We start from the raw sequence: 27,365 nt of genomic DNA on the forward strand, positions 1-27,365 counted from the left end.
TGATTAGCTACCATCCACATCTGTATCAGCTGTTACACTGTTCAGTAAATACTGTAAATCCTTTAGTGCTTTGGAGAGAGGCAAGTAAACACAATAGAAATATGTGCTTTGTTCAGATTTCATGTCTGAGGTTTAAAACCACTTTAAAGAGGATTGGCTGGAGCTGTGCAACCCACAGATATACCTGCCTTCATGGCAAATGTTAAACATACTAAACTGCCAACCCATTCAACAAATTCATTGAAATATCTTTTATTGCAGTATATTTGTCTTTCTGATTTTTACATTTATGTATATCACTAAGATCTTTTTTTTACGTCACCCTGTTTACAGGAAGGTGCTCTGCCACTAGCAAAGAAGTTGGAGGACACAAAATCGCAGCTGCGACTTTACCATAAACTCACTCAGCTACTAGTAAGCCAAGGAGACTATAAAGCGTCACTGGAATTTGCTACTATGGCAGTCCGACTCGGCACGCTTGTGGGTGTGTATACTAAACCTCAGGTTACATTCTCAATTTTGCGCACACTTTATTGTATATACAATATTTGAAAATGCACAGGAGAATTTATTTCAGTTTGATATCACCATTGTGATATTTAATATTTTTACTTGGCAGCTAAAAGCTCTATTTGATACATTTTGCCTTCTTTATTTGTGAACACAGTAACAAAAATGTCTAAATGGGAAAAATAAATACTTTTAGCATTTCATAAAGACATTAATAACATGAGAGGAAAAGGAAAAGAAGCAGCCAATGCTTAAAAGCAATAAATGTCTGAAACATGGGCCAAAGAGATCCTGCAGCATGGTGGCATCTCCCTAAGCAATGATATAGAGTGATTATTTCAATTTTCTGATACTGAATTGAATTCCATCACACTTTGTACCGTGATTCTGGCATTTAGTAAGTAAATACCACACACAATATATTTTAATTATACCAAATTGTGCAGTTTACATTTGTTTAGGTCAATGCTATGGGAAGGCAGTAAATGCAAAAGGTGTTGTGCATGTTGATAATAAACTGTTGCTGAAAGACTGTTAGCAGACACTTTAAGAGTAGGTTCCCAAGAGCCGTATGTGGTTCCCAACTCATCGATTGAGGACTAATATTTTAACAGTTGTTTGAGTGTCTTAAATTTTGCACAATTTTATCCCAGTTCTGTACTGGGACATGGCTGTTGAATCTATCTCTGTTATCATCTGTTATTATTGGCTTTTGCATTCTCCATAAGGAGCTCGCAATATCTCTTCATCATACTTACATTTATAAATAAAAGAAAGGTTAAGACATTCAGTAATTCAATTATAAAGAAAAAGTTTATGTTCTAGTGGTCATTTTATGTAAAGAATGTTGTATCCTGCAGAGACTAAACATATGTTTTTTATATGCTGTTTTATCAGTAATACGTTTCTCATCTTTGTCCTACTGCTGAGCACCAAATTTGTGCAACATGAAACAATTTCTTATGATTTCTCTCTGATTTAACCTTATAACCCCTACATTACTGAACCTGTGCCATTTTATTTTTATCTTTCCCACAGTAAAATGTACACTAAATGTAAGCAGGATATACCAGAACATACACTTGTCATTTTCATACTAACATTCATTTTTTTGTTACTAGAAATGACGCGTTTATAGGAAATAAATGGAGTAAAGCACTGTATTTAGGCTCCTAAAAGGAAAGGTGCTCTGAGAAAACCTGCAGGATTTCAGTGCCATCCTTTCCAACAGTAAATTTAAGTGGCTTTAATACTTTCTGAGTCCCTGGGCTAAAACACATATGTAGATCAGGAGTTCTGAACTTATTCTCGCTTTCTAATCTGCATGCTAGTTCCAGGTCATTGGCCCAAAGTACTGAAGCCAAAGGCAGCCAGACAACCAGTATTCAGGTTATCAATGGCAGAAGCAGTATTTCTAACAATACGGGTTTGTAGAAAGCAGATCTTAAGTCTGAAAGTAAACAATGTTTGGTCATGAACATATTTGATCAATGATATCACCAAGGATTCCTGACGCTGTGTTTCCTTTACCACAGCACTGGGGATTTGTCAGTTAACCATTTCCATACAGGGCACTTTTACCCCCTTCCCTCCAAGGCCATTTTTCAGGTCTCAGCGCTCTCACACTTTGAATGACAATTGCACGGTCATACAACATTGTACCCAAACTAATATTTTATCATTTTCTTCACACAACTAGAGCTTTCTTTTGGTGGTATTTAATCACCACTGGGGTTTTTATTTTTTGCTAAATTAACAAAAAAAAGACCGAAATTGTTTTAAAAAAAACACGTTTTTCTTAGTTTCTGTTATAAAAGTGTGCAAATAAATAATTGTTCTTCATAAATTTAGGCCAAGATGTATTCTGCTACATGTCTTTGGTGAAAATAACCCAAATTAGGATGTATTTTTTAGTTTGTAGGAAAATTATAGAGTTCACAAACTATGGTATAGATCTGAAAATTGATCAATCCTGAACTACTGATGGCCAATCTAATTTCTTGAGGTCCAAGAATGTCAGAACAGTACAGATATCCCCCAAATGACCCCTTTTTGCAAAGTAGACAGTCCGACGTACTTCATAGGAGGCATGGCGAGTTTTTTGAAGTTGTATTTTTTTTGTCATAATTTTTCGGAAAATGAAAAAATGAAAAAAATTATTTTCACAATTTTTTTTTTACATACTGTCACCAGTGCAGTACAGCATCATCATACAACTGGCATGGCAGTGATCAGGGATACTGACTGGTGACAGTATGAAAAAAAAAATTAATTTTTTTTTTATTTTTAATTTTTTATTACATTTTTTTTCTTTTTTTTAAGATTTTTTTTTCATATTTCACTTTGACCAAAGTAGTACAATGTTACCATAGTAAGATTGTACTACTTTGGGGAAGTGATCAGTATTTTTTTTTTTTTTTACACAATTTGCTTATTGCAAAGAATTACTTTGCTATAAGCAAGCATTTACCTGAATGACATCGATTCATTCAGGGCTCTTTTTTTTTTTTTTGCTTAGCTGTGATTTGTCCACGGCTAATCACATGACACAGCTTGTGCATGTGATCGCTGTGACCATTCACAGCTAGGCACACTAGTATACAATGGAGGGCATGATTGAAGCCATCCATTGTATACAACTGTCATGTGACCTGCTGTGATTGGTCACAGCAGGTCACATGGTACCGGCAACGGGGCCGGTACTCAGATCAGTCATCAGCCATGTCCGAGGTACGCGGCCGGTGACAGATCACGCCGCTGCGCGGCTCTTCAGGCACGCAAACTGTGCATGCCTGGGAGGACGCCATATTGCGTCCACGCGGAACGCTGAAGGATTTTGCCGGCCGCCAAACGGCCATTGGCCGGGCGTCTAATGGTTAATGATGCAATTGCAGCGGGTACACATTGATGGGAGTTTGTAACAATAGCCCATGATCCTGGAACTGTGTGGTCATGCACCAACATCCCTTTTTAATATGACAAAGAAAAATATGGGCATTTGGTTGCCTTGATCGAGGGGGGTTTAAAAAGGTAGATTACACCACTGAGCATTGCAACTGACACTTGATTACTTAGTAGACATTATTGACATTTTTTTATTACTTTTTTTTTGTCATGTATTGGTCTCAAATGTCCAAGGTGTGTGTGGTTATTTACACTAAACTCCTAGGGAATTTGTACCCCTAGGGAAAAGTACTCCTGTACGTATGCCCCTGTGAAAAGGCAAATAAATGGGTCCCCTTTTTCAAGATTGAAGGTGGTTTCAAGATTCAACTATAAGTCGTCAACCCCCCCCCCCCCCCCCATATTACCTCCACCTCCTTCTTGGGCATTGTAGGTGGGGAAGAGGCCCTTGTACTGTCATTTTTAAACATTGTGTGACTGGAAGGTATGTGTGTATTTTTTACAGTATTTATCTATATCACGAGGGGTTCAGTGAGTCTCTATCAAACTCTTACTAGGAGTAAAGACATCCCAGATGGCACAGCAGTGTAACATTGCTCACCAGCAGTACACTTTTCATTAAAGTTTTATTTCCAAATTTACCACTGACAAAGAGGATAGGTAGGGGTTTTACTACAAGAATTGGGATACTGCAGAAGATAAAGCAATGTAATTAAGGCCTATTATCCCTGATTAAATTTGTCCTGTTGCTGGCCAAACTGGTATACTGTGGGGTTGATTTACTAAAGACAAATAGCCTGTGCACATTGCAAAGTACAATTGCATTCTGCAAGGGCAGTTGCTCCAGAGCGTAGTAAATGAGGTAAAGCTTCACTTTGCAAAGAATACCCAATCACATGCAAGGAAAATAAAAAAGCAGCATTTTTGCTTGCACATGATTGGATGAGGGAAGTCATCAGAGCTTCTGCTTATTTACTAAGCTCTGGAGCAACTGTACTTGCAGAGTGCACAGTTCAATTGTCTTTAGTAAATCAACCTCGGTATGCCTACCTTTTAGTGTATCTATCGGGATGGAGGGGGGTGTGAGTGTTTATAGGTGAGGTGGTTTACAGGATCACTGTTTTCCCAATTAGTTTTATTTTTCTTTCATAAAATAAAGTGGCATACTGTGAATGCACATGTGAATGCTGTGTCTTGAACACCCCAAGCTAAAAAAAGAACACACAAAAGAAAAAAAGAAAGGAATGTAACCCAAAAAAGCACATCTGAAACAAAACCAACATTTAAAAAAATCAGTTTAACCTGAAAAAGTCCTATGAAAATACAATAAAAATCAGTATACCCACAATAAAAAAATGAAGACTCCCAAAATAACTCCTGAAACAAAAGCCCACTTTTTTAGGCGAAGCTTTGCTGCACAGAAAAAAAGCAGTCATATCTATCAACATAAATTAAATGGTAACTCCTCTTTCATGAGAAAAAATATATTTTAGCATATACAATTGCTACTCAAGCCATACTGTAAGTCAATATGATTAAAAATTATCATTCCTTTTCAAACTGCATCTGCTGTAATTTTTTAAAAAATGATGCAATATGGCTCCTGGAGGTGTTCTGTTGGTGCACAGAATGTCTCCCAAAATTCCTGCTTGCTTGAAGAATGCTAGACTAGGGTACAATTCAGATTTTAGATATCACTTTTAGTTAGATACTCTCTAAGAGTTAATTACATTTTATGGGATGCAGAAACTGTTGCTTTTCTCTTCAGAGCACTCCAAGTGTACCAGCAGAATAAACTTAACCGTTAGCCGCCCGGCCAATGGCCGTTTGGCGGCTTGAAAAGCGCTGCAGCTTTCCGGGTGCACGCCATTTGGCGTGCTCCCGCACATGCGCGGTTTGCGTGGTTGCAGAGCGACGCAGCAGTGCAATCTGTCACCGCCCGTGCACCTCGGACACGGCCGATGACAGATCCGAGTACCGACTCCCGTTGCTGGTACCATGTGACCTGCTGTGACCAATCACAGCAGGTCACATGACAGTTGTATACAATGGATGGCTTCATTCATGATGCCATCCATTTTATACTAGTGCCTAGCTGTGAATGGTCACAGCTAATCACATGCACATGTCATGTGATTAGCTGTGACCAAATCACAGCTAAGCACAAAAAAAAAAAAAAAGCTGAATGAATCGATTTCATTCAGGTAAATGCTTGCTTATAGCAAAGTAATTCTTTGCTATAAGCAAATTGTGTAAAAAAAAAAAAAATACTGATCACTTCCCCAAAGTAGTACAGTGTTACTATGGTAACATTGTACTATTTTGGTCATAGTAAAATATGAAAAAAAATCTTAAAAAAAATAAAAAAAATGTAATAAAAAAATAAATATAATAAAAAAATAAAAAAAAAATTTATATTTTTTTTTCATACTGTCACCAGTCAGTGTCGCTGTTCACCGCCATGCCAGTTATATGATGATGCTGTACTGCACTGGTGACAGTATGTAAAAAAAAAAATAGTGAAAATAATTTTTTTAATTTTTTCTTTTTCCAAAAAATTATGACAAAAAAATACAACTTCAAAAAACTTGCCATGCCTCTTATGAAGTACGTCGGACTGTCTACTCTGCAAAACGGGGGCATTTGGGGGATATCTGTACTGTTCTGACATTCTTGGACCTCAAGATATTAGATTGGCTGTCAGTACTTCAGGATTGATCAATATTCAGATCTATACCATAGTTTGTAAACTCTATAACTTTCCTACAAACTAAAAAATACATCCTAATTTGGGTTATTTTCACCAAAGACATGTAGCAGAATACATCTCGGTCTAAATTTATGAAGAACAATTATTTATTTGTAAACTTTTATAACAGAAACAAAGAAATATGTGTTTTTTTTCAAAATTTTTGGTCTTTTTTTGTTAATTTAGCAAAAAATAAAAACCCCAGCGGTGATTAAATACCACCAAAAGAAAGCTCTAGTTGTGTGAAGAAAATGATAAAATTTTAGTTTGGGTACAATGTTGTATGACCGCGCAATTGTCATTCAAAGTGTGAGAGCGCTGAAACCTGAAAACTGGCCTGGGCAGGAAGGTGTAAAATTGCACGGTATTGAAATGGTTAAATAGTCACTCCCATTCAAAATCAGTATCCAAAAGACTTGGTGGAACATACAGCTTTTCAGAGCAGAAACAGATTGAAATCTGTAACAAAGTTTGTTAACATCCTTACACTGTATATGGATCACCCAAAGGGGAATGCTTATTCTTAAGAAAAGTGGAGTTACTCTTTAAGCCCTCTATAATAGGAACAAAATAAAGACAACAGTGGGAGTTATTACCAAAAGAGCTATCAATGATCATTACCAACATATACAGTTGTGCTCAAACGTTTACATACCCTGGCAGAATTGTGAAATATTGGCATTGATATTGAAAATATGACTGATCATGCCAAAAAATGCTCTTTTATTGAAGGATGATGATCATATGAAGCCATTTATTATCAAATAGTTGTTTGGCTCCTTTTTAAATCATAATGATAACAGAAATCACCCAAATAGCCATGATCAAAAGTTTACATATCCTGGAATGTTTGGCCTTGGTACAGACACACAAGGTGACACAAATGCCAATTAGAGGTTAATGTCCCACATCTGTGGCTTTTTAAATTGCAATTAGTGTCAGTGTATAAATAATCAATCAGTTTGTTAGCTCTTACATAGAAGCACTGACTGGGCTAGATACTGAGCCAGATACTGAGCGATGGTGATCAGAAAAGAACTGCGTAACAAGGTAATGGAACTTTATAAAGATGGAAAAGGACATATAAAGATGTCCAAAGCCTTGACTATGCCAATCAGTACTGTTAAATCACCTATTAAGAAGTGGAAAGTTCAGGGATCTCTTGATACCAAGCCAAGGTCAGGTAGACCAAGAAAGATTGCAGCTATAACTGACAGAAGAATTGTTTTGGATACAAAGGGAAACCCATAGGTAACCACAAGAAAAATACAGGCTGCTCTGGAAAAAGACAGTGTGGTTGTTTTGAAGGAGCAAAATATGATGACACTTGAACAAAAATGAGCTGCATGGTGGAAGTGCCAGAAAGAAGCCTTTACTGCATCAATGACACAAAAAGGCCTGGTTAGGCATGTCAAGGTGTTGTCAGGCATATTGTAACTGGGCTTTTCTGTGGCATTAAGGCAGTAAAAGCTTATTCCTGGAACCTCGACCAAACAGCTCAAGTATCACTGTATTGTACTCCTTAAAAACAACCACACCATCTTTTTCCAGAGCAGACTGTTTTTATTTTGAGGTTGCCTGTGGGTTCTTCTTTGAATCCCAGACAATTCTTCTTTCAGTTAAGGCTGCAATCTTTCTTGGTATACCTGACTTTGGCTTGGTATCAAGAGATCCCCGAACTTTCCACTTCTTAACCTCCCTGGCGGTATGATTATTTCAGATTTTTGGTGCTGAAAGCGGTACCATTTTTTTGCATGGAAATATGTATTTTTTTTATTGTAGGCTGTAATTTTTAGGAAAAACTCACTGAAATCTGTCCGAACAAGAGTCTAGTAAACATCCCGGGTATGATAAAATTTGAAACACAAAATCATAAATTATAATTTAATAAATAATCATAAAAATAATATAAATATAATAAAAAATTTAATTCAATAATATAATCAAACCAAAAACACTGAAATGTGAAATATAGCGCCAAGTTCGCACATCGCTGAGCTCAGTCGCAAAATCGTTTTCAGTGTCTGATGACGAATTTCCCCCACGAATCATTATCACTCAATTCTGCAAGTGGTTCTGATTTACTATCGCTGTTCTCTAGCTGATCTAAACCGCTTTTGACCTAAAGGGACACTTTTTGGATGCCATGGACATTTCTCAGTTTCCAGGCAGAAAGAACAGACAAAATGCAGGCAGGGCGCAGGACAAAGCACTAGGGACAATATGTATGTGAAATTGGTTGAGACAGCAATGTTTTACTATGTAAAATGTAAAAAAAAAAAAATGACATTTTTGAAAATTCTAAAATTTCCCGCCGCCGGCGGCGGCGGCGCCCGTACGTCCCGACGTCACAGGGACAGGACACAGAAGCCGGATGCCGGCATCGGCCGGAGGAGATGGCCGGGGACGCTGCAGGGGACACATCGTGGGAGCGCAGGGTAAGGTAAGTGAAGAACACATGCCGGAGCAGTGCCGCAGGGTAAGCCCGAGTGTAGCTCGGGGTTACCGCTTTTGGTACTGAAATGTTACCCCGAGCTACACTCGGGAATACCGCCAGGGAGGTTAATAGGTGATTTAACAGTACTGATTGGCATATTCAAGGCTTTGGACATCTTTTTATGTCCTTTTTCATCTTTATAAAGTTCCATTACCTTATTACGCAGGACTTTTGACAGTTCTTTTCTGATCCCCATGGCTCAGTATCTAGCCTAGTCAGTGCTTCCATGTAAGGAGGTAACAAACTCATTGACTATTTATAAAAACACTGACACGAATTGCATTTTAAAAAGCCACAGATGTGGGACATTAACCTCTAATTTGGCCTTGGTACAGACACACAAGGTGAGACAAATGCCAACATTCCAGGGTATGTAAACTTTTGATCTAGGCCATTTGGGTGATCTCTGTTATCATTATGATTTAAAAAGGAGCCAAACAACTATTTGATAATAAATTGCTTCATATGATCATCATCCTTCAATAAAAGAACATTTTTTGGCATGATCAGTCATATTTTCAATATCAATGTTAAAATTTCACAATTTCTGCCAGGGTATGCAAACTTTTCAGTACAACTGTATAGTATGTCCAGAGATCGAAAGGTTCAGCACAGACCTATGGCTGCAGCATGTGGTTGTTTTCCTCAGCCGGCTCCCAGCTGTAAAGTGAAAGTGTATGGTGGCTTGATCATGTATCTGGAGCTAACACCAAGTTGGAAGCTTTCTTATTTCTATCCTGCCGAATGTTTTTTTCTTTCTTTTTCTTTAGGCAAACCTGTACTGAGAGAGAGTAAGCTGCCATTGCTATATTGCTGATGGAATTGCTGGTTTACAGACTGTCTCTTGTGTCCCCTTTTTTAAAATGAGGGTTCTGGATTCCACTCTCCTTTCTGAGAACAACCATACCACAGGTTGGGCAGTAAGGAAGTCAGAACTCCCAAGCTGCATACTTGGTCAGATGTTAAATGCTAATAAATCCAACACCGCCTCTATATGACTCTGCCATTTTACATTCCTCCAGATCAAGTCTACCTAGTGTCAGCCCTCTTCTCTTTTAGTTTTCTGTTTTATGCAGCGATATGGAATTTAAGGCATATATGTTAATTTGTCGCATTAAATCCTTTTTATCTCTGTTTCTCCAGAGGATCCATTACAAGAGTTGGTTGCATTTCATCGATTGGCAGGAGTATACTACACTTTGCAGATTTATGAGATTGCAGAGTACTGTTACCTCAAGGCGCTGTCAGTGTGTTCTTCATCAATTCAACATGCAGTGGAGGCTGCCTATTATGTGAAGGTCTATTGGCGTTTGGGGGACATCGCACTTAATAGGAGAAAGGTGACACTTGTCTTAGAGATAACATATAGAGAATTCCATAAGCACTTTGTTGATTACCAGAGGGATTTTGTTTGATTTTACATTTTCACAGTTTATAATCACTTTAGTGTCATCAGAGTTACAGAGGTATAATTTTGAATTATTTTGAGATACTGCACAGATAGAGTGTATTTAATTAAAAGATAATGACACAAGCATTTTCCTTTGTATGTTTTTACTGTAACAAATATTAAAATACATCTAAAGGCTCCTGTTTGACAGCTTAAACAAGTACCAAATCTATTTTCTATGTCTTACACGAGCCTCATAAAGAATACAAAAGACTTCCTTTACCTTCCTTGACTGATCCAAATCCTCCTTCATGTATCTCTTACATGCTTCACCCCTAAACACTGCAGATCACAGTGGGAGGGTTTCAGCAACAGAGACAGTGTTGTCATCCAGAAAGCCCACTGTTTGCTGACACTACAGAGACAGTCCAGGTTCTGCAGGAATCCTGACAATAATTGCGGGATCCGTAGCTCCATTGGTTTTCTTTTATGAGCAAATTCTGCAAGAGAATACCTTTTTGATCCTGTGAAACATTCAGTACCCTTGCAACTTCCTGTGCATTAAATTAATATTTCAAATATTTAGCATTCTCAGCTATCTTCTGAGAACTAAAGAACACCTTGTCTCTATGTAATGGTGTTCCGTAGTTCTAACTTTCTGTCCTAGGGTGACAACACTGCTTTACTATCATTTTAAAAAGTTTGTATGGGCCAACCATCCCAAACTAATTATTTCCTACATTAACAGGTGCACTGTATAAACTGTATGTAGCCTCAACCACATACTGTATACAGCACCATTGCTGTTGGATGCGAACATCCCATTTTAGCAACAGGACAAAATTGAGTCGGGTTGAGCAGCACTCAGCCATTCATAGGCAACTTTGTGTTCTCTGAATTAATACAAAGCTTTCTCTTATTGGCTGAGGTGAGGAGGCAATGAGTGAAGTCACAATCTCCAACCCTACCAATCAGAGAAAGCTTTTGCTCATTCAGATCATACAAAGCTACCTATTTTTTCCATATGTGGAACAGGATGTTCGTGTACCACAGCCGGAACATAAGGCATGTACAGCATGAAGCTGAGGCTACATACAGCTTTTATACAGCCTGTCCAGCAGTCACACTTGTTATTTTTGGAAATAGTTTGTTTGGGACAGCTTTTCCCAAACACACCATTTAAAGTGATCAGTCTTAGAAGCGGCCAGTCTTGAGCAGTCTTAGAAGTAGCAAGGGGCAGATGAAACATCGGACTGATGCTGCATCCACCTAGGTGAGTATATTTTTTTGGGCAATTCAAAAGTTCTCTTTTAACAAAAAAATGAAAGACTTGGAAAAAACTAATAGATAAATATTACATTGAAAGCAGAACAAACTACATTACTTCATGCTTATTTAATAAAGAAAAGAGTAAAGTGCAGAAACCCAGAATAACCAATTAACAAGCACCTTTCATTGCTCTGACTTCTTTAAACTAGCGAAAAAAAAGAAATTAACTGGTTAATATGGGCTAAAGTGCTTCCTATATTCTTGTTGCTCCCTGCGTTGCTCTATTAAGTAATCTTAAAATTGATTTTTGCTTACTGCTCTGTCCCTGTGTTGTAATTTATTTCTACATTTAAATAAACTGTCTGCTTTTTCCATTAACAGGATGCTGACGATGCAGCTACCTACCTCTGCCTGGCTCTTGCCGCTGCTATTGAAGTCGGAAATGAGGAGTTTCAGCTGCTGCTCATGGAGAAAATTTCAGATGTATATGGGAAGTTCCTGTGTGATGGAGAGCATTAAATAAAGTCTACAACTTGGCAGGAGTCAATAATGAAAATGAAACTGTGTTATGCATACCCTTGTCTACTTTAAAAAGAGAAATCCCATATCACTCCTATTTCTTGTAACAGATGGACCAACCATGCCACATGCATACAAATGGTTACTAAGTAATACCATAGAGAAAAGAACAAGAGTTATGTCTCCTAAAGTGTAGCCCTGTTTATGTATATGGGCTGATACATGCCCTTGAGTCATTGCACAGAGCTCTTGCACACTGTTAGCATCTCAGGTATAAAAGGGATAATCTCATTATCCCACGCAGTGCTAGAGAGATTTGGAAAGCATTTTAAAGCCAATGTTTATTTTTCAGCTTACGACTCTAATATCCCATATATGAATCATCAGGCATATTTGCCAGAAAGACAGTGCTATGGCAAAACACAGAGAATCATAAATCTCCAAGCTATGTTTCATTAACAAAACAATTTCTTAGCACTTTTATGATGCACATTGTTATCTATTTTTAAACTGAAAAACCATGATCTTTTTGAGATATCACCAGCACTCACAACTAAGCATTGTTATATATTAACTATATGATGTTTCTGTTCAGAAACATCAACCACTCTTGCCATCTTTTTCTGGTACAGATTTGGATCCACCCTAGATCCATCCTGTTTGCTAGGTTATGCATCTAATGCCACCTAATTTGAATGCTACACCCACTTGGTGATAGGTTGGGCTGTCCCAAGAACTATGGAGCTGATGGAAGGTATTCATGTAATAATCAGAATAATGATGTCAGAACATTACAAAAATAAAATATCCAATTCTTGTAAGAGGAATGTTTTATGAAAGTCCTGGCACTTACTATATAAACGACTCAATTATTCCTGAATCTTGATGTCATTATTTTCAAATAAGAATATATAAATTGTAGCGGTGTATGTTTCTTATTGTAATTGTTTATTTACAATAAGAAACATATTTTAGCAATAGGCTAAGGAGGAAATTTAACGAGTGACAGATGAGATAGGAAGGACTTAATGTCAAGTAGACCAATCTATGATCAGTGTTCCTTTTATTTAGAAAAGGACAAACTTGTTGAACAAGTGATTGATCTTTTGACCAGACATTTCTCTTTACTAACTTCTTCCCTTCAAAGAAGATTTCTCAGCTCTGTAATCAGAGAGATGCAGAGTAAAGGGAGGGTGTGATTGTGGTTAAGACTGAAGTAAATGATGAGGGAATGTGAAAGCTGAAGGCAAGTTCAGAGGAGCATTTTAGCTCTAAACCATAGTCATAAACAAGCGTTTCTCAACCTTTCAAAATGGAGGAACCCTTGAAATAACTTTCCAGTCTCAGGGAACCCCTGGTAAAAGTTATGCTGTCTACAATTCATGATACACTAGTGTGATGTTCGCTGGGAAGAATGCTCCTTATATTTGTAATCATTGGGAAGAATTACCCTCTTACAGATAGCTAAAAAGATCCATGATGCCAGCAGGGGCATATTTCCTGTGGGGCAAACAAGGCGTTTGCTTTGGGTGGCATTTTCAGTGGGGGGCGCCTAGGGCAGCAAAAAACCTAAATACACCACTGGATGCCAGTGGAAACTTATCTGAGAGGCAGATACCAGCTCATTTCTTGAGGAAGCCCTAGCAACCTCTGGAAGAATTCTAGGGTTCCATAAAACACTCATTGTGGCCACATGTATAATTTTTGAGTTTCCTCCATGGCATTTCAGCTATTATTGCCTATTTAGACATACATCAGTGAAGTTGGGACACAGTCAAGCTCTGGCACATGTAGTCAACAGCAGTCAAGAGAATTTCATGTTATGGCATAAGAGGTTTCCATTTGTGTTTACCCTTTCACTAATAATGTTTCAGTAGCTGCGCTTTATAAATAGACCTGAACATACAGTACCTATTCATAAAGAACACAAGACCATTAGAGCCGATAGCAACATCAACTAAAATATGCACTTTCCACAATCCAGACTGAAGATTTGCATTAATGCATTTAAGTTCTACTTGATATAAATCCACTTTCTACTAGAGTCTTAAAGCAGCTTTTAAAATAAATACACGTTTTGTTTTTAAGTGTATTATTTAATTCATTATTACCATTATTTTACATATTTTAAATCATAAGAATATCCATGATTTCATGAAGAAATCTGTTATTGCATTGTCTAGAATTAAATTATTTTTGTGAAAAGTATGACTGATTATTATTTACAATTGTGATGAATGCACGTAGTGAAGACCACTCATAAGACAAGTAAAATCCCAAAACCGAGATCCAATCTATTAACTGAAAATGAATGGAAATACTGTTTTTATTCATTGTTCAGAATTAATTGCTTTAATGTTCTTGCTCAAAATTTCAGATAACAAAAATCAAGAATGTTAAAATTTTTCTGCTGTCTCACCAAACATTTTTCACATCTTTTATTAATTATAAAAATGTTCCCAGCCACAAGTTTAGGAGAACAATGGAGCTAAATTATTTAAATATACAGGCTTCTGTAATAATGTAGCACAAAGTTTGCTAATTATGTGAAAAATGCATCAAGCTAAGTTAATTAAATAATTTGTAATCCTATTAAGAGGAGCTAATGCATATAGTCATAGCATTTTATTATAAGGCCATAAGTGTCAAGACAAATGGTGGTATTTCTTGGCATAGGGAAGCTCCAAAATGTAGGAAAAATGTGCTAACAAGAATGTCTTTAGTCAGTTTTCAACTGTCATTTCTGCAATCCAGAGCTGAAAAAAAATTAAGGATTCTATTCTTATTAGAGCAATTTTGATACATAAGGCTCATACAGTGAAATTCATAATGTACGTTGTGAAAACACTTTAGAATTTTGTCACAAAACAAAAGGAACAGGTACATGAATTTGTTGAAGAAGGTGGCCAGCACTGAGGCTAGAGTGTTTATTCTGGACACTCCATGCTCAGTGCAACCCACAAATTCTGAGCCTAACAAAACTGAAGGTCCAGTGTTGCTAACCTCCCTCCCCTGTCACTGAGCCCACCACAACGAGAAGGTGCATTGGACAAGAAGTTTTGTTGTGGGGTGGGTAGAGCCTAATGTAAGACTTTGGGGCTAGTTCCCATCTGGTATGCCTCCCTTTTTATTGACCAGGAAAGACAACGAATGGACTCCATAGCCCCTATTGGACTAAATATTGGCCTTATTATCTGCTGTTGCCTCTTTTTTTGACATTTAACTTTCAGCCATGGAATCTCCCGGCCAGCAGCTGAATTAAGTTGTGGATGAATCACTGGTTGCTAGGCCACCAGTATGATGATGGTTTATGACCTGCCATTTAAAGTACTAGCTAGGAAAGTATCCTGGTGTTGCCCATATTAACACATTTAAATGAATGAGGAGCAGCTTATCCATATCACACAGGAATTGCTTGAGTTCTGAAGTAACACATGTGCAGGGAGCACATTTTGTTGGAGATTTAAGAAACAGTATATAAAGCTTCTCTATGACTCCGCTCATATATTTGTGGTGTTTTAGCACTATATCGGTGCAAATGAACATCCATATTGCATAATATATGTATTGTTACAATTAATTTCATATTGCCCTTTTTTATTAAATAAGCCTGCAAGTTCCAAGGAAAATACTGTTTTGTTTCGCAACGATTGATGGTTATCAATGTTATTTTATGGACTTGAGTGAAACAGAACTCTGGCAGTTTACAATTTTAGTTTGGCACTTATTTACACTGAAGCCCTTCAGTGCCAATTTATCAATCCTAAAGGCAAGGATGCCAGAGCAACCAATGGTAGTTTTCAGTTTCTAGCATGCACTAGGAATAAGAATGATGGAAACTTGTTGGTTACTAAAGACAGTGGCATCTGCTGTGGGTCACACAGGATACGTGCTTAAAAAAATGCAAATGCAAGATTTAAATGATTTGCAATTGCCAAGAAAATCAGAACAGCAGGAAAATGCACTGAAATCACACTGCATGAGTTTTTGTAAGCCACTCGATACTAACCTCTGTTTTTTCCTGGATTGCCTACAGTTGCTCTCCAGATTTGTGCATCCACTCAGAATACACCATATACACACCAGTTACGTTTGGTGCAGTTTTAGCCATTTGTAAACTATGCATACATGTATTGTATATTAAAAAAGACAGGAATAAAAAAGGAGTAAAGGCAATGGGATTGATTTACTAAAGGTCTAAAGGTAAATATACTGTGCACTGTAAGAGCACCTGCAAATGCACTTCAAGTGCACTGCGCGTGCAGTTGCTTTATATCCGAGGGGAAGCTCTGAAATGAGGCGAAACTCTGCTGATTTCTTTCATCCAATCTTGTGTAAGCAAAATGCTGTTCTTTTATTTTCTTTGCATGTTCCCCTCATATCTAGAACAACTGCAGTTTCAGTGCTCTTGCAGTGCACAGTCTATTTGCCTTTAGTAAATCAACCCCAATCTGAATAATATAGGTGAGATGTTTGCCTAAAGGTGCTGATAGGAAAGTTGCACCATGCTGCTATGGGAACCTAATTTTGGTTCATTCTTATTTAAGAATGCACATGTAAAAAATTTTATAACATATATGATTTGATCAAGATTTCAGATGTCATTTCTGGCACCATGGGTGTCTGATTTCTATATTGCATTTTTCATGAAAGCTAGATAATGCAGAATTTCTATTTTAGAACTTGTGTATATTTGAAAAGTAGTTGTTTGCTAGAGAATAAAGCTTACGTATATCTGGCCTGCTTCCCTACTAGATATACATAGATATGAAGTGAAGAAAGTTCACCCCTTAGCACTTAGAACAGGACCCTATGAGCAATGTGCATGACCACTTAATGGAAGCTAGTGGAAACCAACTTCCTGGCTTTTGTTGAGAGTGCATGGTGAAAGTTTGTGTACCATGAAGCACTGGAACAATGGAAACTCATTTTTAACACCTGTGAACTGAACACTCCTCAAAGTTGCCACTGGGGGGGGGGGGGGGTTGTATCTGCCTATTATACAGTAACTCAGGGTACAAAATGGATAAAGGAGTATGAATTTGTTGGCACCATCCAGTAAGGCAAAGTCATTACTCAAACTAGGTTTTTCTGGTTAATGTTGAATAAAATGATATATAATTGGCTAAAGTGAGCTTTGATGTAGAGAATTAGGCCTCCGAAATCACCCAGTTCATTGAGTGTTGTATTTGACCTCCTTCCAAGCTACTTTTGCACTATGGTTGTCTTGTGTGGAGAGAGAACTAGTTTGGAGGCAAACAAAAGCCTATCAACACAAGTCCTAAATGTGTTTGATATCTAACTGTGCTCTGCAGCAGTAATATGTGTAGCGCTGCATTTTTGCATCAGAAAATAAAATAGAAGTTTAGGAAAAGCAATGGGAAAAAGCCGTTAGTACATTTTGTTCCATGAATGGCTGATTTGTTCCACTGTTATTTTCTGCTTTGTATTACTACCTAATATTTGTTCTGCACACTACATATAAAATGCTATTTCTTTTTGCCATTGTACATGTACATTTCCACACATTTTCCATATTTTTAAAATTACATTTATCATGTTACCAATTCGCAAACCTGTGCTACCAAGAAGTCTGGACACTGACTTGATGGTAGCAGTCTACAATTGTGGCAAAGCCTCATAGACTAAAGCCTAGGGTAGCACAATTGGTTGACAGGCTTACCACACCATGCCTTTATTATGCTAAGCTGACAAAGTTGCTGACAAAGTTATTAGTTACACTGACTCCTTGATTTACACTAATTGTTGTTACTTGGCTGAGTAAACATTTACTGTAAATGCTCATTAGACTCAAAGAAGTATGACGCATACAATATTTTCTATAATGCACATTATTGTCCTTTGTTTTCTGTTGAAAAGGGGTTTAAATCACTAAAGCCATTACCTTACTGATCAGCTAAATGTAATGCTCACATATCATTTTATTGATTTTAATGGACTTTGACTGTAAAAGGCAATTGACAAATAATATGGCATGGTCTACTGCTTCTTGAAATACCACTAACATCTTGGTAATGATAGCTATTAGTTTCAGTTAGTAAGAGAGAGTAGAAGAGGAGCTATTTGATTTGGTGATAAAATAACAGGAGATAGGGATTCAATTGAGAGTTATGAAATAGTAAGGCTTTCAGCAGCAAAATGCTAAATTCGGGTGAAAAAAAAAGTGATATTAAATCCAGTGTTTCTCCTTTGTACATGCTCCTCTGACTGTGCCCTGGTAATGCTGATTGATTTTGGGTATGTGGGCACCCTCCTGTGCCGACCGGGACCTATGGAGTCTCAACTTCAGGTGCACTACTGTTTGTAACTACAATATTACATACAGTCACTCCCAGAGGGGCAGACTGAGAGACACAGAATCAAAGCTAAAGCTTGGAAGCCGCTGTCAGTCACTGCTGTGGACGATGAGGAGAGGCTTGGCTTTGATCATGTGCCCCCCCCCCCAGAGTTGACACAGTTATACTCCCATTTTCAGTTCTTCCCCACCGCTCCTTCCTACACCACAGCTAGTACATAAATGACCAGTGTCAACAGTCATGGGAAGTGGTGATGTTTCTCAGTCATATGACAGTGCTTGGGCCTAGCGATTGCCTGCTAAACGAAAACAATCTAGAATACACCATAAACAGTAAGTATATACTTTTACTTAACAAGTAAGATCTACAAGAAAGTATTTATATATACATTTTTAAGTGCAAAACACAAATACGAAAGTCATATATGAAAAATAATCCAATATAATAAATCAGTGCCCTTTCATCAGTCCATAAGTGAAAGACAAAACAACAGTCCAAAAAAAGTGCTCTTCTTTAAATCCGTAAATGTATTTAACTCCACGGCTGTGATTTAGATACCTCATCCCCAATTGTGCACACTCCTTTGGCCAGCCTGAACTCACCAAAACAGATGGACCTATGTTTTGTAACAAACGGTCAAAAAGCGCATTCAGATATTATGTCTTTATCTTCTGTTTCCCAAATCCAGATGTACCAAACTCATGAGAAAGAACAGAGAGGGAAACTCATTGTGTGAAACCATAAAAACTGTACTTTATCACATAATATAAAATATTGCACTCATATTTGTAGGTGCCTCATAGATCTTGCAGCAGATTTTTGTGTATTTTGTTTTTTGTTGTGTGCTTTGGCTTAGCGCTGATTTTTTCACACTGTAAACCAAAGCGGTGTCATAGGAGTGGAGCTTACATGTTACTCCAAACCCTGCAGGTGCCGAGTATTGTTGGCTGTAGAGGAGGAAGGAGTGGTGGGAGAGCCAGTAAGTTGAGTATAATTGATTCAGGGGATGGGTCTTTGCAGAGACATTGTCACTTTGCCATGAAAGAGCAAGTTGACAGTGTCTCTTTAAAGAATCCAAAGCACATGTATTCTTTTTGTCCTCCTCTTCTGACCTAATAAAACCCAACCTTCCCCTCCACAGATATTTACTAAGATCCAAAACCCTAGGCCTCTTGTGTTTGATTGCATCAGGCTCTGCAAGTCCACTCCTAGTAACACCTACACAGCAGAACCCATATGCTTCTATGAGGTTTGTCTACCTCTGCCTCCTGTCCAGGAGAAGCAGGGATACAATCTTCATAGAAGTCTATAGGGGTCTACTGCACATTCGTGGCCAGGGGAAAGAGGACTTGTGGTGCTAGATGTCATCAAACACAAGAGGCCATGGGCATTTGATCTCAGTAAATATACATCTGTGGAGGTTGGGATCTGTTAGGTCAGGAAAGGGGGAAAAAAAAGTGTACTTTGTATGAAGTCTCTAAGACCTTTTTATTCTGTGTGTGCTCAATGATCAACTGGCATGTTTATGCTTTATGTATTTTGTGCAAACAAACCCAAATCAGATCCAGAGAACATGTAAATAGAGAGGGGCAGCCTACAGAATTCTGGCTGTTACTCTCAACCTTCGTTAAATTATAATAGCTTCAAAGAGGCAGGTTATTTTTTTGGATATTGCACACTAACAATACTGGAACAAGAATAACAGGTCATAGATAATTATTTTCTGTTTAATATTTCTGTTCACTAATGTATATTATCTCTTTATGAATGGGAACAATTTCAATAGCATGTATGAAAAATGTGTCTAATGTAAATTCATGATGTATAAATAAATATTTTTTTATATTTTTCAAAGCTTGTCATCTTTAGTTTTATTATTTATATAACAATATTTTGAGTCTTTTTTTTTTTATAATTCCTATATGAGAGTATATGCACTCTTTCCATCAAGGCATCTGTTTAAGTTATGTATGTGTTGTGAGGAGTTATTACAGTGTATTTCCTCTGAAATGGTTTTCTTTAAACAACAAAGGCAAAAACTGCTAACAAATCTTTGATCTCCATACCCTGTATTGCCAGCTTGATGTAATTTTTTTAGTCGGGCAATGCAGTCATTTGTATGTACAGCATGCACAGCTGGCAGTAATAATGTAGCAGGTTTGGAGAATGAAAAGCTTGTCCTTTAAATAAAACTAATAGTGCCTCGCAGACATTCTTTTAGACTTCAGCTATATTCAGACATAATTCACCCCATTAATGCACTACTAATTACTCCTGTGCCTGAGCTTTTCTTAAGAACTTAGCACAGTGGCTAAGTGGTTAGCACTGCTGCCTAGCAGCGCTAAGGTCATTGGTTCAAATCCCAACCATGGCACCATCTGCTCAGAGTTTACATGTTCTTCCTGTGGCTGTGTGGTTTTCCTCCCACACTCCAAAGATGTGCTGGTAAGTAAATTGACACTAGTATGTGTATGTATGAAAGTGAGTTAGGTGCCTTGTACGCTCCTTAAGCGTTAGGGCCTGATGTGAATGTACAATATATGTAAAGTGCTGTGTAAATTGACAGCACTATATAAGTACCTGTAATAATAACTCTTCTTAATATGACTGTCTATGTGGATCACAAGACCCATGGTAACCTATCATAATGCATGTTCCTCTCTTGGAGGAACAATCCCTCCTTTGAAACTAAGCTCTCTATCCTATCAGTTTTGCAAGTTATTTCTCTTTAAAAAAAACTGTATTTTTCTTTCTCTATCACTTCTCAGTTTGCCAAACATTCCCTGCACAATCACTCATCAGATTTATGTAGCTGTAAAGCAAATTCTAGTATGCTTCATCAGACTAGGCCACTTACATCACATATCCAATTCTCTAATGGGAAAATCAAGGTCCTAATAACATTTGCCACATTATAAAATGTTTCCCAAACCATCCTCTTTTGCACATTATCCAATTGGAGAGGGAGAAATATTAACATTTATCTAGTCAATGATTCACCCATTGCTTACTAAGAAGGTTGGCCACACTTAGTCCTACTTGTTTCCACGTGTTTCTCACTTCATGTATTCACTGTTCTTCAGACATACTGGAAATGATCCAACAGCAAAGTACCTGCTGCTGCCTAGGGACTTGGCTCTAAATCACCTCTGGAACACTTGACTAAAAAGCTTTGCCACGCTGAAATACTGTATGAAATCTCCTAATAGTCCATGTGGTGCATCGAAAGTTAGAATGTTTAATAAAATGATCAAGGATCACATACATAACATGAATGAATGGACATCCTAATGCATTTTATGCTAAATCATGAGGCTCAATGTCATATGGCTGATACGATTGTGATTAAATGATATGGCGTGAAACTTGTCACAGCGTATATCCTCTTGTGTTACTCATGTGATCATAGATGCTAAAGTGTATTTAAACCCAAGAACAAAAATGTAACATTTTACATCTTACCAGACTATATTAGTTTTTTTTGTGTGTCTTTTTCCCTTTGTTTTCACTTGGTGATCCTGTCTGTAACACATAATGTGGTTGATTTACTAGAACTGGAGAGTGCAAAATCTGGTGCAACTGTGCATGGTAGCCAATCAGGTTCTAACGTCAGCTTGTTCACTTAAGCTTTGACAATAAAACCTGGAAGCTGATTGGTTTCAATGCAATGCTGCACCGGATTTTGCACTCTCTAATTTTGGTAAATCAACCCCTTCCTGTCTTAGGGTGGCTGTGTTCACTGAGTGTATTTTATCTATGGAGGAGCAGGATAGCATCCCTTGGCATTGTAAACCTGTTGAGAGGGTAGTGTTCGAAGAACAAATAGATTTAGATTCCTAGATTGTAAGCTCGAAAGAGCAGGGCCCTCGATCTCCTCATGTTTTGCATTGTATTGGTATTGTTCTGTCACATGTTCTGTTCCCCTCTGTAATGTACAGCGCTGAGCGAACTATTGGCGCTTTATAAATACTGTATAATAATAATAATAGATGGACTTAGGAGACTAAAAAACTAAAGCCTAACTCCAGGTAACTTTTTAAGCAGTTACAACAACAACAGTTTTTTTTTCTTTTGGAATATAAGCTTTAACTCTTATACTTTTGCTGGACAGCTTGGTCTGTTAAAGTAATTTTTAAAATGTCAGACTTACTGACAGGTCAACAGATAATATAACTATGTTACAGGGAGAAAAACAAAAATTGCTATGTTACTATGAAAGTGACAAGCAAACCCCTCACAACTTTTTTAAATGTCAAAACATGAAAAATTTACTGACCGAGCACATTTTTATTTTGGCTGTTCCTGTAACTGGTAGTAGATAGCTAGAGACGTGGCTTCAGATTTATGATAATTGATATGGAAATTAGGTGATTCCCCATTAGTGATTAAGTCTGCCAGTAAGTTTGGGATTTAAAAAAATTGTTTTACATTTTTTCAAAAAATAATGTTTATAGTGAAACATAACAAAAATAATACTGCTTATATACATGCAGGAATGTAGCAGAAAGCTCAGTTGAGACAGATTTTGTACACATGGATAGAGAAAATTTGACAAGAAGCAGAAAAATGTATTACATGCAGGGATGAGAGCTTCAATGTACTTGATTCTGCAAACATTGTAGTGGTACAGAGACAAAGTGTTCAAAGCCTGTCCAATTGAGTTTGAAGTGTACAGGAAGGAAAAAAAAGGAAAGGCGTGGGGAGGGTAGGGAGGGGGTGGGTATAATGATAAAGAGAGAACTAAAAAACCTCACAGTGCACAACCTCCAAAATGCTTACTCCTTTTGTCCTGCAGTATTGTCCAGAGAATGAGGGTACACCCTCCACTTCAATTGTCTTGTGTATCAGGTAAAAGAGGTAATTATCTGGTATTCTGGGGGGGGGGGCAACCCAGAGAGAATAGAAGGGAGTGAAAGGAACTGGTAAAAGAGGGGAAAGGGTAGATAACTGATGGGGAATGAAAGAGGAAAATGGGTACCAAGATGTCCAGAAAATAGGAGCCACATAGTCAATCAAGGGTAGTAAGGTGATCCATGTAAACAGAGACCCTATGTTGCTGTCCCCCTAATTTTATGCCTGTTATTCTTGGGTTTGCACAGGTAGTCCTCAGGAATGGCTCCAATGTCAAAATAAAAATAACAGGGAGAGGGGCATTCCTGGAGTGCCCCGTTTGGAGTCCTAACAGAATCAGATCGAAACCTCATTTGCTTGCACTTATGCACATAGGGTAGAGTATTGGGAGCCTATCCATGCATATGTGCACCTAATTCTTTTGCTTGCAGAGTGAGATGTATAAAAGTCCAGTCAACCTTGTCAAAGGCCTTCCTGAAACTGATTGATAAAATAGGGAAGGTACTCTTCTTGGTCAGGGCTGCATAGATTACACTTATAGCTCGCATTTTTCCATTTCTATCTTCAAGCTGTGTAAATATATATCACTTGATCTATATGGATTATTATTTGAAGGTGACGTATTAAGCAGATAGAGAGAATTTTTCAGAACATCTTCAGGTTGATATTAAGTAAACATATGACCCATAATTCATACAGTGATGTAAGCACTTCCCTTTTTTTGGTATGATGAAAATATGAGTCAAAAAGACTGATGGATATAACGGTAGCCCTTGTTGAATTAAACGCTTTGACAAAAAGGAGTGCCAATTGCTTTTAGTAAGCAAATGTGTATTCGTCTAGATCAGGGGCCTTACTTGGTTTAGTTTATTGCTTGGCTTGCGTGAACTCTAAAAATTTGATCAAATCTAACAAGTTCAAAGTTTGGGGGTCTAGTAATGACCGTTCCTTTCTTAACCTTTCTACCATAGAAAATCCCTTGAAAAAGTTTTCAATTCCAAAGGAACATCTATAGCTCACAGTAAATTTATACCATCGGTAACATTTACTGTCCCATCAAAGCACCTCCCAGCAACCTCTGGAGAAATTCCAGAGTTCCACGGAACCCTGGCTTATTGATTAGATTTTATAACCAGAAGAAAAATTTGTAAATTGTGCAAAAATCTCTTAATGTATATATTGAAATAATTTCTTGTTAAAACATTTTATTGGGTTGAAAGGATAGAGCATACAGCAATATGCACAAAACATTTACAGAAAAAATAGCAAAGGGAGGCATGAGGCCTAATGGCCTATCTTAACATAGCGGTAATTATATACATAGGGGGAACCATATTGGGGGAGAGAGAAGAGAAGGGGGGGGAAGAAAAGGGAAGGGGGGAGAGAGGAGTACGGACAGTAAGTGTGGACAGAGAGTGTGACTTCCCGGATAGAGAGGGGTACTTGGGACCGGACCAAGGCTCCGGGCTACCCACAGGTGAGGGAAATAACTAGGGGAGGAGCAACGATTCATCGAAACCTTGAGGGAGGAAGTGATCGACCCAAGGAGACCAAATTGACAAAAATGTAGGAATTGTGTCTGTGATGGAAGCTTCCACCTTAGCGTGTATCATCGCCTGTGTCACCTTATTCCGGACTGCCAATATGCATAGATATGGGGTTTTCCAAGATTTAGCTACTATTTGTTTGGCGGCAGTTGTGATCTGCAAGAATAGCTTAAATTGAAGCTTAGAAATCGAGAGAGGATGAAGACTGAGTTGGAAAAGAGTAGACAGCATGTGGAAGATTCCAACCCAGAAGGTATGTGCTACTGGGCAGGACACCAAATGTGGAGGAACGTTCCCGCTATCGCGCAGCCCCGAAAGCAGTCGGGGGAGTAACCTGGAGTGTACTTAGCGATCCTTGCCGGGACTAAGTACCATTGAGACAAGACCTTGTTGTTGGTCTCAACCACCACCACGTTCTGCGAGGAGGATTTAGTAGCTAGCCAAATGCGGTCCCAGTCTTCTGGGCTCAACTCGGAGCCTAAGTCCCTTTCCCACTTAGCGACATATGGGGGGCTGGTGGAGAACTCTGTGGATGTTAATAGACTGTAGAGAGCGGAGATGAGGCCCCGTCTGTGCGGATCTTTTTTGCATGCGCTTTCAAAAAGGGTCATGGATCTAACGGGGCATAAAAAGTAGTGGATAGGGGGGAGTAGCAGTGTTTTAGCTGGAGATGACGAAAGATTTCAGATGCAGGTAGGGAGTGAGATTCTCAAATGGATGAGAAGGATTTGATGCCTGTATTGGTCAGAAAGTGTTGGCTCTTAGGTTAGCTGAGGACCATAGAATGAAGGAGCTCAGGGAAAACCATGCTGGGGGGAAGGCCGGGTTGCAGAGGTGGGAGAGAAGAGGGTTGTGAGGTGATTGAAGGGGGTACCAGGGTTTGAGTCTGCCCCATAGGGCGGTAAAGTGGGAGGTGATCGGGTTCCAGATTGTACGGCGATCGAAAGGTCGAAGCCAAAGTAGGTTGGCTAGTGAAAGGGGGTCACTGTCAACTGATTCCAGAACAACCCATTGTGGGATCTCGTGAGATGCATGATATTTTGGGAGTTGCATGAGATGAGCTGCTTGGTAATATTTAGTGAAGTCCGGAAGGCCCAGACCACCCCTCAACTTAGACGTGTGGGCAGTAGCGCGGGATTTACGAGGGCGAATAGAGCTCCAGATGTACGCATGGGCGCATCGTTGCAAAGTGCGGAGCTAATGGGCCGGTACAGGAATAGGAAGGACTCTGAAAAGGTATAGTATTCTAGGTAAAATAGACATTTTGACCACTGTAATTCTACCCATCCACGCCAATGGAAGGGAGGACCAGTTGCGCATAAGACCCGTGAGGTGGGCGAGCATTGGTAAGTAATTAGCAGAGTATAGGTCAGGTAGTGAGGCCGTCAGCTTAATACATAGATATGGGATAGAGTGATGGGACCACGAAAAGGGAAGAACCTGCTGTAGATGGCAAATCTCCTGAGGGGAAAGGGAGATATTCAGAACCATAGATTTTTGGGGGTTAACGTGAAGACCGGACATAAGGCCAAATTCGTGAAGAAGCCGAAGTAGAGTTGGGGCGGAGGTAAGTGGCGAGGTCATGAAAAGGAGTACAAACTCTGCAAACAGGCAGAGTTTGTGGTGTGATCCGCCAACCTCCAGGCCTCGTATATCTGGATCGGCTCTAATCAGGAGGGCAAGGGGTTCGATTGCTAGGGAGAAGAGAATTGGTGAGAGTGGGCAACCTTGACGAGTGCTATTGGGAAAGGAGCCGATTTGCGTCCCAGGTATCGGACATGTACAGAGGGATTGCAGTATAGAGAAGAGATCCATGTCAGGGAGTGGGGACCAAAGCCCCAGCGGCATAGAATAAAATTGAGAAATGACCATGGGACCGTGTCGAAAGCTTTTTTAATGTCCAGGGACAGGAAGCAAGTGGAATATTGCGGGAGCGGGCAATGTGTGAAAGAAAGGACACACAACGTATATTGTTACCAGCTTGCCAAGAAGGTATAAAACCCACCTGGTCATTGTGTATTAGGGAGCCTATAATCGGATTTAAATGAGTAGAGAGAATTTTGGCGAGGAGCTTAATGTCAATGTTAAGTAGGGAAATTGGTCTATAGTTAGACCAGGCTTAATCGTCAGAGTTTGGTTTCGGTGTCATAATTATAGTGGCCAAGACTTTTTCTGGTTTGAAAGATTGGCCCGACAGGATGGCGTTGAAAGAGTTAGTGAATACGGAAGAGGTCAAGTGGGCATATTTCTTGTAGTAGGAGGCAGAGAAGCCGTCTGGGCCAGGGCGCTTTCTGGTTTTTAGGTCTTTGATAGGGAACAGGGTTTCAGCTGCTGTGATCGGCTTCTCAAGGGCTTCTAAATGCTGAACTGTCAAGGTCGGGAAAGAGAAGTGGGCAAAAAGGTTCTCTGTGCGAGATTGGTCGAAAGGCTCTGTCTGGGAATATAGTGAGGCTAAATGCTTACGGAAGATGTGCAATATACGCATGGGATTGCTAGTATAGCTACCATGGGAAAGTTTTAGGCGAATGGGCTTGGTGATATGATCTAATCTATGGAGTGAGAGAGCGAGGAATGTATCGGGTTTGTTCACTTTGGTGTAATATTTGTGGTGGGATCTACGAAGGGACAGTTCGGCTTGGTCCATCAGAAAGAGGTCAAGTTCCAAAGAGGATTGTTCTAGGGCTTCGCAGTGAAGAGGGGAAGGGTTGGTCTGGAAAATTTGATGTGACTGATTATAAGCCGAAATATTTCAGTGTGGAAGTGGGCGTAAAGTGCTTTTCTTGAAGGCAGACAATATGTGCCTTTTGTGACG

General features: G+C 38.8%; 1 protein-coding gene across 4 annotated transcripts in view; it reads left to right on the plus strand.

Moving 5' to 3' along the window:
- Positions 1-20,009, plus strand: part of SH3TC2 (SH3 domain and tetratricopeptide repeats 2) — a 144,825-nt gene extending 124,816 nt beyond the window's left edge. For all 4 annotated transcript variants that reach the window (XM_089659467.1, XM_089659464.1, XM_089659465.1 and 1 more), the window contains 3 exons: positions 334-484; positions 9,804-10,000; positions 11,701-20,009. In XM_089659467.1, the coding sequence (XP_089515593.1) occupies positions 334-484; positions 9,804-10,000; positions 11,701-11,838 (486 nt within the window). In that variant the 3' untranslated portion in view covers positions 11,839-20,009. The remainder of the gene's footprint in view (positions 1-333; positions 485-9,803; positions 10,001-11,700) is intronic.
- The last annotated feature ends 7,356 nt before the right edge of the window (positions 20,010-27,365 follow it).

Source organism: Staurois parvus, unplaced genomic scaffold (assembly GCF_062004578.1).
Source record: "Staurois parvus isolate SC_StPar_1 unplaced genomic scaffold, SC_StPar_1.0 ptg001158l, whole genome shotgun sequence".
NCBI classification, from domain to species: domain Eukaryota; kingdom Metazoa; phylum Chordata; class Amphibia; order Anura; family Ranidae; genus Staurois; species Staurois parvus.